The sequence below is a fragment of the Psammomys obesus genome, unplaced genomic scaffold (genome assembly GCF_907164565.1).
Source record: "Psammomys obesus unplaced genomic scaffold, mPsaObe1.curated_primary_1811, whole genome shotgun sequence".
Taxonomy (NCBI): Eukaryota; Metazoa; Chordata; class Mammalia; order Rodentia; family Muridae; genus Psammomys; species Psammomys obesus.
In genome coordinates, this window is record NW_026591918.1 from 9,575,532 (window position 1) to 9,591,965 (window position 16,434).

General features: G+C 49.7%; 1 protein-coding gene and 1 long non-coding RNA gene across 2 annotated transcripts in view; one reads left to right on the top strand and one right to left on the bottom strand.

The window, feature by feature from the left end:
* Positions 1-7,294: 7,294 nt before the first annotated feature.
* On the bottom strand, positions 7,295-15,878 carry LOC129680714 (uncharacterized). The gene is made up of 3 exons (XR_008720725.1): positions 15,830-15,878; positions 9,004-9,085; positions 7,295-7,667 (listed from the first exon to the last, which is right to left on the bottom strand). It is a non-coding gene; the product is annotated as an uncharacterized LOC129680714 (long non-coding RNA).
* The window catches only part of Galnt15 (polypeptide N-acetylgalactosaminyltransferase 15), a 34,832-nt gene continuing 32,005 nt past the window's right edge, over positions 13,608-16,434 (top strand). Inside the window, exon 1 of the mRNA XM_055612462.1 lies at positions 13,608-14,633. Within this exon, the coding sequence (XP_055468437.1) occupies positions 14,101-14,633 (533 nt within the window). The 5' untranslated portion in view covers positions 13,608-14,100. The remainder of the gene's footprint in view (positions 14,634-16,434) is intronic.

Genomic DNA, 16,434 nt, shown 5'->3' on the forward strand with positions numbered 1-16,434 from the left:
TTGATCTGCGCACTCCTGACTTCATGGCACCAATCCCAGTATCAAAGATCCTATTTAGCTGACTCCAACATACCTGTGGGCCTGAGTGGTAAATATGCTGTCAACAGACCCCTAACTGGGACCCCTGGGCTCATATCCCATGCCCAGCTGCCTCTCAGGCACTCAGAATACTGTGTCTGAGCTGGTCCAGGGCCTCTCCCACCAGGAGCCCCCAGCAGGCAGGAGGCGCCTGGCGGCTCTTAGGAGGACAGACCTTTTCCCTCCCCACCCTCTTGGAAGAAACCACAAAAACAAAGAGCAAGCCAGCTTCAGTCTAAGAGGACTGTTTTCATCCTTCCCCAACACTGTGCAGCTCCTCGGCCTAGAACACAGGCGATGAAACCTTTATGAGGCTTCCTGTGCAGCCAGCTAGCACCTGCTAGCTTTGACCTCGCTTGGCATCACTTTCCTTCTTCTGGAAGCTGATGTTTTTCTGTGTGTTCATCTTCTAAGTGCAAGTATTTACAGACAGATCTTACCGGTACTCCTAACAGCATGCCTTTCCTCTGAGTCCTGACTTCATCCCTGTTCAGTGAGTCAGTCGTATTCTGTTCTGTGTGTCAGTGCCTTGGCGGTTTTACAAGGTCATACGTTGCTCATGGGTCATATTTTACATTTCTCTGTACTCTGGCTGCTAACATACTGTTTAACATTGCATAAATGGCTTTTGGCAATCTGGAACCAACCCAAAATGATCATCAGCAAAAGAATGGATAAACAAGGTATGGTTTGCATACCAAAATATTTCTCAGTTCTAAGAAAGAATGAATCTCTGACATTGTATCCATGAAGAAACATGGGTAGCTCTCAAAAATATTTCCATTGAGTGAAAAAGAAAGTGAGCAATCCCTCCTGACATGCAAGCAAACAGGCTGCATGCTTCCACTTTCATGAAGCTCTAAAATCACCAATACCAATGCACATGCTAGAGATCTGTTATGGACTGGGTGTGTACATTCATTCCCAAGTTTGTATGCTGAACACCCAGCCCCCAATGACACTGAAACCCAAAGCTTTCAAAGGAGTAACTGAAATAACAGATGTCATAAGGATGGAACCCTGATCCGATGGGATTAGTGTTCTTATTCAAAGAAGCACTAGAAAGCACACACTCACCTTTTTCCATTTCGCCAACATGGTGCTGACTCTCGGTCTTCTACTAGAGTCTGAGAATCTGGGCCTCTGGATGTACCCCGAGGAAGTATCTTGATTAGGTTAATAGAGATAAGAAGACCTGTCCACTGTGGGTGGCATCATTCCCTGGGCCTGGATCCTGGATGGTATAAATGAGCAAGCAGACTGAACATCGTTCGTCCCTCTTCCTCTGCTTCTTGAATACAGTTGCAGAGTGACCAACCCCTCCATGCTCCTGTCCCCATACCTTCCCTGCGACAGCAGACTGTTGTCCTGGAACTGTGAGTCTGGTGACAGCTCTCCTGCTGGTTTGTAGAGGAAAGTACTCTTGTTGGAAGAAGGTGTGCTCTTGTCCCTTCCTCTTCTCGTAAGAATGTGAATCACATTTTGGAGATCTACCTTCACACGCTCTTCTAAACTGACTCTGTGGAGCCCTCCTTCAAACATCGCCCAGCTGGGGACTAGGGCTTTCATACAGAAGTCTTGGAGAGAGACAGTCTGTGGTATGGCTGCACAAGACTGGTGGGTGAGGAGTTTACTGACTGCAGGGTGAGAACAATTTCCTGCCTCTTGGTAGGTTGCACAAAAACACGAACTGAAGATATATGCATTTCACATACATATAAATTGTCCCTCTATAAAGAATGGAAATAAACACCTATTGGGGATAATGAGCACTACCCCCTTTCTCTATTGGTTTGGGAAGATTTATCAAGCACAGAATAGATTCTGGCACGACAGGTATAGCAGGGAGCTGGAGCCTGGAGATCAGCAGCCCCACTTCCTGGGTCTTTGGAAAACTTTTCAGCTCCAAAAACAGTTTCTGGAAATTCTCAGATCACAGCCACGGAGCCAAATTGTGCCAAGTGCTAACAGCTCATTAAGAGACTCAGGCACTAGAGAAACAGCATTAACTCCTTCATGTTTCCATGGAGGCAGCTGGGCCTGGGTCTTTGAGAACCAGCCAGAGCCTGGATCTGTTCAGCTGCTGGGCAATTCCACAAGGAGAAACAGAAAGGAGAAGCCAGGGCAGAACGTCTTAATGAGGCTTTAAACTGTGCTTCTGACTTACGGATGCTCTGCACTCAGGCAGACCAGGCAGAAGATAACCTAACCTGTCCATCAGCACGGGCTTTCCCAGATGTACAGCATTTAAGGGGTATTGGTACCTTGAGATAAAAATAAGGACCCTCCCCAGGTTGTTTATATTTCTTTTTTTCCAGGACCTTGTTAATACTAATGAGAAGCTTTGTGACTGGAGGTGGGTGAAGGACGAGGGAATATGCCCTTTCCTTTGGGGACACCGAACCTAGAAAAAGACACATTTCACCCCAACACACACTGCCAACACATGCACACACACACACAAACTTTACAACCTATTTACATGTTACGTGTGGCATGTAACATGTGGCATGTGTGTCTCTTGCCCTCCTCCAACCTCTGCGCCTTAGCAGACATTATGAGTAGATCACAGCACTAATCACCACTAAGCCCAGTTCTGGAATCAATGATGTGCTGATGCAGCTAGCACTCACTCACGAGGGCCAACAGGGTTTTTTGTTTTATTTTTGTTTGTTTGTTTTGCTAGCCAGTTGTTAAATATATTGATTAAAAGTTTATTTGTGAGGTTATACTTAAATGAATTATATCAAAATATAATGGCTCCCCCAAATTTTTTATTCTCTTTTTATTTTACAATTATTTATCATCCCAAGGTTGATTACTTTCATATAACTGAAAGTCTATAAACTAGTGTGTGCATATGTGTTCCCAACCTTGTGTTCAGAGATAAGTGGTCTGAAATAAGAAACAACGCCTGTACGGCAGTGTTTAAATCACGGAACAGGAAAAACTCAATACCTTTCCATAGCCTTTGCGCCCTAGTATGAGCCAGTTAAATATTCACCAGCACACGGCTGTATCCAACAACCCCAGAGAGAACATCCAACAAACAGGTCCCTGCTGGCTGTGATAGAGGCCCAAATACAAATACAAATGTGATTTAAATTTTATTTTAAAATAAAATTTTATTAATTATTTGTGAGTTTCACATCATGCACCCTGGCCCTACTCATCTTCCCATCCCTTCATATCTGCCCTCTGTCCTCGAAACCTACTTCCCCAAAAGGAAATTTAAAAACAACAAAAATAGATAAGAAAACAAATCAAAGCATAGAAAACATCTCATTATGGAAGCTGCAGTGTGTCCCAGTGTGTCCCATAGTATGCCTTTTTGTTCACACATCTTTACTCGCAAATGTTCATTGCAGTAAGTGGTTGGTTGGTCTGTTTTCAGGCCCTGCTACACCATCAATCCTGGATCCCCACAGGGGCCCCTCTTGGAAATCCTGTCATTGCCCTGTGTCATGGAGATCCTGCGGCTTTGAATCTGCAGGACCTGTCCCTTCGTACACTCCAGTAGTTTATAGATGAGGTAGATGTTGGCGTGGGCCTGGGTGGTAGCCTCGTTGGTCAGCCCTCCCGCTCTCCCACACCCACACCAGCAGGGGCAGCTCTCAGCACTGCCCGGCTAGCTCGCCCCATGCTGCAGCGGGCAGGGGCAGGATCAGCTCAGGATAGATCTCATGCCCTCAGGGCTGGCTCACTGGCACTCACACCACCAGAGCCAGCTCCACTGTGCTGCCCAGTCAAGGCCAGGGCTGCAGCTGGTGAGGGACAATGCCAGCTCTCCTGCCCTAGTGACCTCGGGGCCAGCTCTCCCAACTACCAAAGGCAGTGAGGTGAGGGATGAGGAGGGGAGAGCATCTCTCATTCTCTCTCTCTCTCTCTCTCTCTCTCTCCTTCCTGAGGCAGATGGCTGCCTCAAGCTCCTGTCTCCATGACTTTCTGCTCACGGGAGACCACATCTCAAATAGCCCCAAATGAACCCTTCCTTCCTTGATCTGTTTCCTTGGGTATTTGTTACAATAACAAGACAGGAGCTAATACAGACAGACAAACTCTTTTCACTTTTTTCCAACTGCCTTATTTAGAGGTCCTGTATGAACTGCTCAGGCACGGGCTGTGAGATGGTACATCAGGTGACTTGGTACCAAACCTGGCAATCCAACTTCAATCCCCAGGACAAAATCTCTCTCTTTCTTTCTCTCTCTTTCTCACACACAAGCAGGAGAGAGAAATGAGATAAGAAATTTAACTTCTCAGGCAAAATCTATACTATTACAATATGCATGGCATCAGTGATGAACATGTTCAGTGGGGGAGGGCGTGGCAATTCCTCTTGTGAATAAAAGAGTGAGAGGCTTGTCCGGGATCAGACAGCACTCAGACTGGGGGCCAGTCTTCATAGCCAGTCTTCTGTCATTGCAGGAATTTCACATCTAGCATCCCATGTCAATTTCTCCCGAATTCTCTCCACTCCTCCTGTGTCTCCAGCCCATTCAATACGTCCAAGATGTTCCCACAACACCTGTACATGTCAGCTATGGAAATGTGAGGCCATCTACACACAAACTGGGTCTCTCAGAGGCAAACGGAGTTGCCGCCCAGCCCAAGTCTGTCTCCTCTGTAGTCAGAGAACTCTTTCTCGACTGCCTTATTTACTGGCAGACCCCTGTCACCAGAATCATCTCCCACTTGTGCACTCTATCGGGAACCAAGAAAAACGAAACAAAACAAACAGCAACTACAAAAACCTTTCTATTAGGAAAGCTCTTCACAAAGCTTTCCAAGACATTGCTTTGTAAGACTTTCTTCGGATACAGCCTGACCTTGCAAAGGGGGACACACTATAAATGATACCAGGAGATGGCCCAGTCCACCATCCAGGGGTGGTTGCCCTGCCTTGCTGAACCTGACCTTTCCCACCCATCCCCACTACCCCCAGGTACTAGTCTGACTACAGCAGGTGAAGAAGTGAGAGGGACAAAGACAGCATCATCTCTCACCCGTCCCCCATGGAGGTAAGCATTGAGAGCTCATAAATTCATCTCCTCCCCATCAACTCGGATTTTATGCCATCAGTGCTCAGATTTTCTCTCTCTCAAGTGCCCCTCAGCCTCTCTCTCAAGTGGCAGCGGAAGAGCTCAAGCAAGCTGTGCTTCCAAGAAGTCATGAGGTGCAGGCAGAGGACTGCTTGTTTGGTGTTCAGGATTCTAGTCTGGCTGGTTGGCTGGAGTTCATTTCACACACACACACACACACACACACACACACACACACACACACCCTGCTGACTCCAGCTCTCAGCCAGCTAACAGCAGCAGGGAGGTGAGGCATTCCAAAGGGATGGTAAACAATGAGCTCACAGCCCCAAGTAGCCCAGCCCTCCGTAGCCCAGCCCTCCGCAGCCCAGCCAAGAACACGGTGTCAGTGATGAAAGAAGCAGGGAGGCAACTCTGGGTCAAGGAATGAGGTTGGTAGGCAGGCAGGGACCAGAGGGTGGGAGAGCCATTTAGCGTGGCCTCTTAGGGACAAAGAAGCTCACACACAACCAGCTTGCTCTCCACCCTGGGTTTGACTCTCTAGCACCTGGTACAGGAACCAATTGTAACCAATAAATATAACCCAGCTGCAGACCCCAGCTGACTGCAACTCCAGACCCTAACACCTAGAAGACAGAGCTCTCGGTGTGTCTGTGAGTGAGCTTCTAGACTGAGCAGGCTGCATGGTTCCATGGGGGCAGGGTCTCAGACTGAGTAAGAGGAAGAGGTGAGCCCAGCACCAAATTTATCTCTCTGCTTCCTGATTCTGGATGCAGTGGGACCAGCTGCCTCCCTCTGCTGCCACCATGCCTTCCTCACTGTCATGGACTGTCCCCTCAAACTGTGAGCCAAAACAACCCTTCCTTCTCCAAGTAGCTACTTAGGATGTTTTGTCACAACAATGAAAAGGGTCATTAATACAACCATAAACAGACTTTCCTGTACCAACATGGCAGCCACAGAGCCAAGACCCACAGACAATGGGCTGACTTTGTAATTAGCCAGGCAGATTTTCAGGAAATTTTCCCGTATGTTTTCCATTAGGTGTGGGGTGCAGATCATTTTCCCAGGTTCTGATATTTAAAAGCTGTCTTAGTTAGGGTTCTCATTGCTGTGATGAAACACCATGACCAAAAGCAGGTTAGGGAGGAAAGTGTTTATTCAGCTTACCCTTCCACATCACTGTTCATCATCAAAGGAAGCCAGGACAGGAACTCAAACAGGGCAGGGACCTGCAGACAGGAGCTGATGCAGAGGCCATGGAGGAGTGCTGCTTACTGGCTTGTTCCCCATAGCTTGCTCAGCCTGCTTTCTTATAGAACCCAGGGCCACCAGCCTAGGGAAGGCCCCACCCACCAGTGCTGAGCCCTCCCCCATCAATCACTAATTGAGAAAATGCCTTACAGCTGAGTAGACATTTTCTCAATTGAGGTTCCCTCCTTTCAGGTGACTTTAGCTTGTGTTAAGCTGGTATAAAACTAGCCAGGACAAAAGGCCTTCCAGACTCTCCAGAGCTGTCAAATAAGACTAAAAGCAGAGGCTGCAGCTGGGTGCCATGGTGTGGACCCTTGACCCAGCTCATAGAAGACAGAGCCAGGAGGATAGACTTTGAGAGCAACTTAGTTTACAGAGCAAGACCCTATCTCTAAAGACACAAGGAAACAAGCAAACAAACATTAAATAACGCTGTTGTCATATATTTAAAAATGCACCACGCATATGACAGACTTGATATGAAAGATATTTATTTGGGGGAAGGGAAGCAGAAGAGAGTTAGGGCCTGAGTGAGCCATGAGGGCAGAGGTAGAGAGAGACAGAGGGACAGAAAGAAAAGCAGAGAGAGCAAGAGAGGAGACCAGGAGAGAGAGGTAAGAGGCAGGGATCCTTTTATCCCAGCCCCCTGTGAGTGGCGACCAATGATGACATCACAGGTACCCAAGCAACCTAGACTAGTGCTTAACAGCTGCAGCTCAGGGTCCTGCGATATAGCTCATTTGGTAGAGTGCTTGTGTAACACGCCCTAAGTTCCATCCTCACCTGGTACCGCAGAGTGCTTCACACATGAAATCAAATGTTGTCCTCAACCACGTAGCATGTTCAAAGTAACTCTGGGCTGGGAACCCTGGCTTCCAGAAACCCACTACAAAGGGCTCGGTGGCTCTTGTATAGGCAAGCCCAATCTATCTCACTGGCCAGGTGGTTGCAAACCTCACTGAAGAAAGCTGCACTGGGGTGGCCGGGAGCTCTGGACTTTAACCTACAGATTGCACCACATTTGTCTTGGCATGAGTCAAAACACAGGCCCTCAGGCCACACTAGAAGTAAGAGAGTTGTGCCAGCTGAGGTAAGGTGCAGGAGGTCCTCAGAAGCAGGTGGGCAGAGGAGGGGACAGCCATCGATGCTCAGATGTGTCGTCCATCTGCTGGTGGGCCTCGCTGGCAGGAAGCAGTGGCTCTAGCTTCCTGGATGTCCCTGCGGCATTTTCCTCCGGCAGTTGTGGGCCGGTGACTAGCTCCGCAGCCATGTGCCTCAACGTTCTCAGGATGCCTGTTCCAACCGAAGAGGCAACTGGAGTTAACATGAGTTTAGTCTACCATCATGGGACTCTACTTTGGGCTTTTAGGTATCCCTACGGTGTATCCATCTGTCCTTCCCAAAAGTCCACCCTGCAGGTGGAAGGCCAGGAAGGCAGCTTTATTCTCAGCTATTCAGTGGGCTAGCCGGATGTTTCAAGGATTCTTTCCTTTGGGGAGACAGAAAACATCCTCCAGCCCTTCCTCAAAACTTCCCAGTGACAAACTAAAGTAGGAGTCCACCACTATTCACCCTGTTTATTAGGCTTACTTATGGGGTGGGAGGTGCTGGCAGCAGTGTAGCCGACCCTACAACTGCTGGGAAAAGATTTCACGCAGTGTGAATGATGACACCCCCAAGCTGTACCGATGGAGCCCCCCTCCCTTCCTAGCCTGTGTCCTGTAGCATCTCCTAAGATCCAGAGGGCGGTGCAGTCAAGGAAGAACTGCGAATAAATGGTTGGGAGGAGGGGCTAGAATCCCAGGTGAAGGTAAAAGACCCTTTACACCCTCTCTTTTGTGGGAACTGTCAACTGTTGCAGGATATTTGATCCCATTGCTAACCCCCCCTGCCCCCATTGTGAACTGTAAAAAACTTGTCTTTTGTTTGGTGTGGTTCAGCCCTATCACACACCTTTAACTCAAGAACGTTCTGTTTATTGTAAACAGGTGATTATGGTGTGGCTCTAACACACACCTTTAATCTTAGAACTTTCTGTACACAGGAGTTAATAAAGTTAACCTAGGTCAAGAGTCGGAGCAATTAACAGAAAGGAGGGACTTTGAGAGAAGAGTTTTTAAGGCGGGTGGAGAAGAAGGAGCTTTTGGTCTTTGGTCTTTAGCTTTAGGCTTTTTCCTCCTGGGCTGTCAGGTGAGTTAGCAAGCTTTTTCCTTCTGTGAACTGAGTAGGAAGGTCGTCTGGGTACTTTCTCTGCCTCTGTAAGCTAGAATATTTCCACCCCAGCATCTAGCTCCTGAATCTTCACTGGTAAAATCACATGGTTTTGGATTTTTGGGGTTTTTTTGTTGTTGTTGTTGTTTTTGTTGTTTTGTTTTATAAAAAAAAAAAAAAAAAAAACCAAAACAGAAAAACCAACTATGATGGAGTCTTTCAAGCAGGCACAGCCTGTCCGATAAAAATGGCAGCTATTTGCTCAAGAGACCACGTTCTACAGCATCAGTGGTACATACCAGAGACTTCTATGAGTCATGAAGAACAGTGACTCTTGGACCTCTCATAATCCCTGAGTGATGTGGGGATGATCTGTCTGTGACATCTGCCACCCCACTGAGCACTAGGGTCAACCCACCTCATCTGGCTGGCTGGGCAGGTGTCCACTTCTTTCCTCACCACTCAGGGTTTTATCATCATCATCTTCATTACCGCTAATTCTGTGTATGAGAGGAAACAAGAGGGAGAGAAAAGAGATTAGGAGGTCTAAAGAAAGGATTTGCTTCCAACAGTTGCTGAGACAAAGTGTCACAGCCTTGGGAGCCTAAACAGATGTTACTCCCCAGTGGTGACACCAAAAGTCTAGAAGGGTTGGAGAGAGTCTGTTTCATGTCACCCCTATCCTCTGGGGCTAGGGTGGCCATCTGACATCTTGCCTACAAATATATGACTCACCTCAGTCTTGGCCTTCATCTTACAAAGATTCTCCCCATGCTACCTCTCTGCCCCAGTTGTTCCCTCTGTAAAGACACCTCATATCGGACTAAATCCTCCTGACACCATTTTGTCTGATCATCCAAAGGTGTGTGTTTCCTGTGAAGGTCCCATCCCAGGTCTGGAGGAAGAAGTAAGTGCTCAATATCTAAAAGGAGTAGACTCAAGCCATCTCAGAAACAAAGAGAGGGGGAGGACAGACGCTGACCTCCCAACCGATGATGGAGAAAAGCGGCAGGGGAACCAAGTCACAGGCCCTAGCGCCACCAAGAGCTCAGGCAGGGCAGCCCTGAGGTGCAGGACGGTGAGAGGCCCCAGTCTCCTGTTTCTGGGGCAAGGAGGAACAGGAGAGTGGAAGGATTGTGTTCTGTATTTGTGGGATCCATGGCTTGCTTGGTTTTAACTCTGGAGGACAGTGAAAGGAAGATACTTGGTTCTACTTTTAGGAGCCCCTGAAAGGAGGACTCTGGCTTTAAGAGAACAGAAGCCATGGCCAGGCTACGGACTGAAGGCACACTGCTGGTGTCTGGAGATTAAAGGAGGGTCAGGCCAGGAGGAGGTGACAATACCCTACAAGCCAGGAGTCAGGAGCAGGCAGAGCAGAGATGGCTGTGCCTTGGAGCCTACGATTCAGAAAGTTTCCTGCCCCCTCTAGTCTAGAGTGATGCTGAGAAGCAGGGACCTTGGGACTCCTTTAACACTGCAGTGAAGTCTTGGGGGGGGGGCTTCAGGGATCCATTATAGTGAACGCCCCAGGAATCTAGAGGACCCTGAGCCTGGGGTAGGATGACTACGTTCTTTGGTGGCAGACACACCAGTGTTGCAGCCCTGCGCACCCACAGAGGTGTGAAGCAGGTACAAGCATTTCTGACTTCACTGTCTTTTTTTGAAGGACCTAGGGGTCCAGCCTTAAAATGACATCCCATGATTATGGGTTGTATGGAACCATACCAAGCTGATCCCAACCCCAGAGTGAGAAAAGATGCTCAGACATCATACCACCCAGTTTGTAGTGGACATACAGCTGTCTCCACATCCATTCACCAAATCTCTGTGGACCAAGTTTTCTACATAGATGTAGGTTTGGTCACTGGAAAAACAGCCAGGAACAAGCCAACCGCTGGCTTTGATGAGTGGGCATCTTATGCAGGTGCTGAAAACACCAGACATTCCAAAGGCCTGAATATTTAAGGTGTCAGGTGTTGAGAAGAGCTATATCCCCAGAGAAAGCAGGAAGGAGACTGGAGAATTCTGTGCACAGGCAGAGGGGATGTGGATGCAGAAAAGAGGGTTCTGGGAAGCCCTGGTATATAAATAACAGGAACCATGGAGATGGGACCGTGAACTACACAGGTGGGCTGCCCAGGAAAGAGACCACATAGCTGTTTGGCTAAGGGGGCAGGTAAAGCCTGGGCTGAGAAGCTCAATGAGCTTGAAGTGGGCATCACAGGAGAGGCGTGAACGAACACTCTGTCCCAGGACATGGAGATGCTGCCCTCTGAGCTTCCTGATTTGAAACCTTTGGTAGCAACATCCTTGTTAACTTCAACATTCTCAGAAATTCTGTGCTGCATGCCTCATGGTCCTGACCTCTCGGACTTGAAAGACATTCAAGCTTTCCTGCCCCCCCCCCCCACCGACATTCTCAGATTGGAGACTTGGAGGCCAAGATCAAACCACACATTCTGAAATGTGGGCCCTGGGTCAGCACTGAGCTATTGACAGAACATCTACATATATACTATTGTGTCAGAGAGGGGGAATGTGTGTGTGTGTGTGTGTGTGTGTGTGTGTGTGTGTGTGAGAGAGAGAGAGAGAGAGAGAGAGAGAGAAAAAGAGAAACAGAGAGAGAAGCAATTGGATCAAAAGTAGAAACATTTTACTTGAAAATTTAAAGCTCACATTCTAAGGTCAAAATCAAAACAGAAAATAATTATCAAATTCACTTATCCCCAGTGGCAATTTTACCCACATCACTCCTACATTCATCGAAAGAAATGCAGCTCACAGCAATGATCAGCTGTTCTTCACCAAACATGGAAGCCAGAACCCACAGTCGCTCAGTGTTCTTCATCTCTGACCTAACCTGGACTCATCTGAAGAGAGGATCTCTGTGAGAAACTGTCTTATGTCTGGGAATGTCTGTGGGAGATTGTCTTAATTCATTGATATCGAAAGACCCAGCCCACCGTGGGGAGCACTATTCCCTAGTCATTTAGCACAGGCAAGCCAGCATGTGTGTGTTCACTTCTTTCTTTTTCTCCTCCTCCCCCTCTTCCTTCCCCTCCTCCTTTTTCTTTGTTTTTTTGAGATAGGGTTTCTCTGTGTAGCCTTGCCCAGCCTGGACTCACTTTGTAGGCCAGGCTGGCCTCAAACTCACAAAGATCCACCTGCCTCTGCCACCCTGAGTGCTGAGATTAAAGGCGGTGCCACCACACCTGGCCACTTCTCTCTGCTTGACTGTGGGTGTAATGTGTCTATTTGAAATTCTTGCCTTGACTTCCCCACTATGGTGGACTATTACCTAGAACATTAAAAAAACCAAAAACAAACAAACAAAAAAACCCTTTCTTACCTAAGCTGCTTTCCATCGAGCTATTTTGTTACAGGAATAGAAATGAGACTAGAGCCATGCCCTTCTGCTGTTGTCTGCACATGCTCTTGGTGACCTCAGATCTCAGATTCACTCACTATCTACATGTGGCTGGATATGACATCATAGCTGCAAGCCTGGCCTCTCTGCTAGCATCCAGGAAACTGAGTGGGCATATATCCCACAGCCAACGCTTTATCTTCCCGTGGCTGTTGGCTGACATTGCCAGTGTCACATGTTCCGAGGTACGCCATTGCTAATTTACCTCCTCCCACCTGCTCCCTGCCTTCCTCACTCGGTTGATGGTGACTTCAGTCTTACAACTTCTCGTGGAGCTGTTCCATGACTCTTCTCTCTCACACATACCAGCTTTATTAGCACAGCCTATTGTTTCTCTCTTAAAACCCATCTGTTGCCACTCAGTTCTCATCACCTCTGATGAGATGAAGATCTCTGCTGATGTCACTTTGAGCTTCACCAATGATCCATTTCTTTGCTTCTGCCCTTTACAATCTCAACCCAACAGGAATCGGAATTCAGTTAACACCCAAGGCAGAGGTCTGTCTTCTGTCCACAGGTCTCTCTAAAGGCTCTCATCCCACTCGGAGGAAAAACCAAGGTCCCTTCCCTGCCCCATTGAGATTCCTTCACCATTCCCCACCCCTGTGCTATCACCTTCTGTAGTGACCCACCTCGCGTCACTCCACTTCCCATCTTGCTTCACCTCCACTACGCTTCAAGTATTGCCTCCCCTCTGACCATGCGCCGCCTCCTGTTGTGCTCTGGCTCCAACCATGCCCCATCTCCCATTGTGCTTCCTCTCCCTTCATGGCTCCATCACAGCACTCTTGACCTGCTCTGCTCTGGCTGCACCGGCTCTTTGCTGCTCTGCACACCAGGCCTACTCCTTTCACCTCTGTTATTCCTTCTGCCCGGCTTCCTCCTTACACAGAGTCTAGGAAAAGCGCCCTGCCACTTAGGGTTGATTTTTAGCCCCTAGCCTGTATTCCCCAGTTCCCATCTCTGCTTCATGTTTTCCCCCTGACCCTTGACCCTGTGCGTACATGAGAGGATCATCTCTCCAGCTTCCTCATTGTCATGTGAGCACCATGAGGTCCTAGCTTGACTTTCTCTGCTGTACTCCTGATCCAGAGGACAGTTTGAGGCATGCAGTAGCTGCTCACGACTGTGTGTGAGCTGAATGGAGTTTGGAGACTGAGAGAGTTTGAAGCATACCAAGCCTCCATCAGCCTCCAGGTTCCTCTGTGGGAAACAGGTGGCAAGACTTACGAGGCCTCCCCCAACCTCTCACTTTTAGAAAGGGAAGGCCAGCAGGCCCCAGCAAGGAGCACAACAGAGCCTGGCGGACTGCCTTGGGAGACTGAAGGTGCTGACAGAGAGCTGGCTCCTGGCGTCTGTGTCACCTTGGCAGCCTGTCTGAACCAGGAGAGAATTCTCCCTCCTGCTCCTCTTGGTGGGGAGAGGATACCTCCCTAGAAATGAGGCTCAAGTCTGAACTCCTGGGAGACTGCTGTTTTGAACTGGCTCTTGGGGTGACGCTGCGGGTTGTGCAAGCCTTGAACAGTGGGGGCACTAGGACCAGGAGCGAGATGCATGCTTGGCTCCCTTGTATCTGGCAGAGGGTTGCTGGAGCCGTTTGAAAGGAAACCAACTGGGCAGTGCCTGCCGGCTTTACATCTGTTGATCTGACCTGACTCAAGGCATCCAAAGGAGGATGTCTGTCATCTTGGCTTGACCGAACCCCCAACAGCTCTCCCCAGACATCCTGTAGAGCATGCAGAGGGGGAAGAAACATGGGACTAACCACCAGAACAGAATGGACAAGAGCAGGGTGAGAGAGAAGCAAACAACACACCCGGAGACCCTTTGCAGAAGACAATTAACAAAATCCTCTCAGAGGGGACCCAGGGAGGTCCCAGGCTCCTGTGGCTTTCTGATGCCAAGGGGCAGTGGGTCTCACAAACACTGTTAGCAAATGTCAGGTGGAGTGAAAGGAGCAGGTGACTGGCAAAAAGCCTTTCAGCTGGAACGAACAGCCCAGGTTCAATTACAAGCCTGAAGGTGCCTGGAGCGCAAGGAGGAAGCAAGCTTGCACAGGACCTGTTGCTTTGGGCAAGTGGCTGCGACATGCTCCTGAGGAAGAGAGCCAGGAGCGGACGCTGTAGGCTTCAGTTCCTCCTGCCCTTCCTGACGCTGGGCTGTGTCCTGATGATGGTGACCATGCTGCAGCCTCCCCCGCCCACCCTGCACCAGGCTGTCACAGCCCAGGCCAGCAAACGCAGTCCTGACACTGGGTATCGCCTGGACTTCGGGGACTCTCAGGAATGGGTTCTGGAGGCGGAGGGTGAGGAGTACAATTTCTTGGACAGTCTGCCGCCTTTCATCTCCCTGCAGGAGGATCAATTGCTGGTGGCAGTGGCCTCACCCAGAGCTAGGAGGAATCAGAGCCAGGGCAGGAGACGGGGCAGCTACCAGTTCATCAAGCCCTCGAGCAGGAGGCGGGATGAGGAGGCCCCCGAGAGGGATTGGAGGACTGAAGAAGATGGGGAGGAATCAGAAGAGGTGCTGACCCCCCTCAGCTGGGATTCGGATGGCCTCAACAAGGCGGTCGATGCCCGCCTGCCCCTGAGGAGAGCCCTGCCTGAGGTCCGGCACCCACTGTAAGTAGCCCTGCTCTCCCTTCCCTGGTCTAAGTGTGTGACTCAGTGGCAGTGAGGCCCCAGGCACCGACTCTCTGTAATCTGCCTCTCCCATCCTCGGGACAGTGCTTGCTTGAGATGTGGTAGCCGGGGCCGTTCTCAAATCCCATCTCAGACCTGCTCATTAGAAGCCCCAGATCCACGGATCTGCCAATAACAAACCCCACGGGAGAGAAGATCTCACCAGCTCATTCTCTTGTCAGTCCCGGGTTCTAATCCTCCCGTTAGTCCCCCCAGGTCACACTGCTTAAATAGGGAGATGGGAGCAGAAGTTCTTTAAAACACCTTCCGTCTCTCACGCTGACGCCAACACACGGTTCACATCGCTTTTTTATTACTGTTTACTTTTCTGTGGGATCAAAAAATCGACTGCAAACATTGCAAGAAATGCTCATGTACTTCTTGCCACGTGCCTGGCTTTAATCTAGAGCTTTCCGTGTGCAGCCCCTAAAGCCCTAGAGAGTCCTCTTGCACTGTGATGGCGTTAGCCTCGTGCCTGGTTTGTATAGTTGACAGTAAGGCACAGAAAGGCCCGGGGGCTTGCCTGCTGTCACACAGCTAAAAAGCACCAAAGTAGGAATGTGAATTCAGGCATTTAAACCCCAGTTGAGCCTGAAGCTCCACCTTCGCCACCCTCCCAAGTCCCTAAAAGAAAGGAACGGTCCCGACCCCTGAGGGTTCATGTATGGTGGTGACTACAGCTCAGCCTGCAAGGTCCCCACCCCAGGAGGAAACTGGGAGGCATATGTGCCATGTGGACCTGTGTCTGGGCAGGGCGGCTCATTCTCTAGCCCCTGGTCCTCTCCCACCATGGACAGCCGCAGAGACGGCCAGGAGACTGTTTGCCCAAATCCAGAAGCAGTGTGGCTGGATGGCTTGAGGGGCCCAGGGCCCTGCCCTGGAAGCCGTAGCTCTTTTCAAAGCCTTGAGCTTTCTGGGAAGTAAATTATCTCCTACCCCTAAAAGAAAACATTCACACAGCCATGACTCTGTGGACGGCTGATCCCGCGCAGCCTGGCACAGGCCCCGTGCGCAGACCACCGGAGAGTGCAGACTCCTGAGGTCCGTCCTGGAGCACTCCCCTGCCCACAGTCCCAGTTCTGCCCGGGGAACTCCTACCCCACTCCAGTCTCAGGATCTCTTTGCACTCACAGTACCTCGTAGAGCAGGTGCTAAATGGCCATCGGCGTGTTCATTTGTGCAGTGCAGTGCGTGCTGAGTCTGCCGGTCAGGACCGCGTGCGTGCGTGCGCACTGCACATCCCAGCATCCAGCACACCCCACCCTGTACAGACAGGACCGCTGGATGAAGGAACAGCTCTTCCCTGCCTTCCATGCACCTTTTCATTGGCTGAGAGCAAAAGTGAACATTCTGTAAACAAGAAACACTGGCTCCGGCTTTGGGGGTGTGTGTGTGTGTGTGTGTGTGTGTGCGCGCGCGCGATACTGTGTCTCCGAAGTGCAGACTTGCACTGTGTGTTGAGTGTCCATTGTGCTGTGGGTATTAAACACATGTGTGTTGTGTGTCGTGCGCGTAGATAGCAGTTTGAGATTTGGTGTGTGCAGGTGGTGTGTGGGATGACGGGCACAGGTGTGATTGGCATGATGTCACGTGTGGATGCATGCCGTGGATGCGTGCAGTACATACACGTACGGAGTGTAGCTCTTGTGGTATGTATTATGTGGAACTGGGTGTTATGATGTGTACTTGCTTTGTACGTGTTTGTGTGCGTGTGTGTGTAACGTGCTGCGACAGTGTCCCG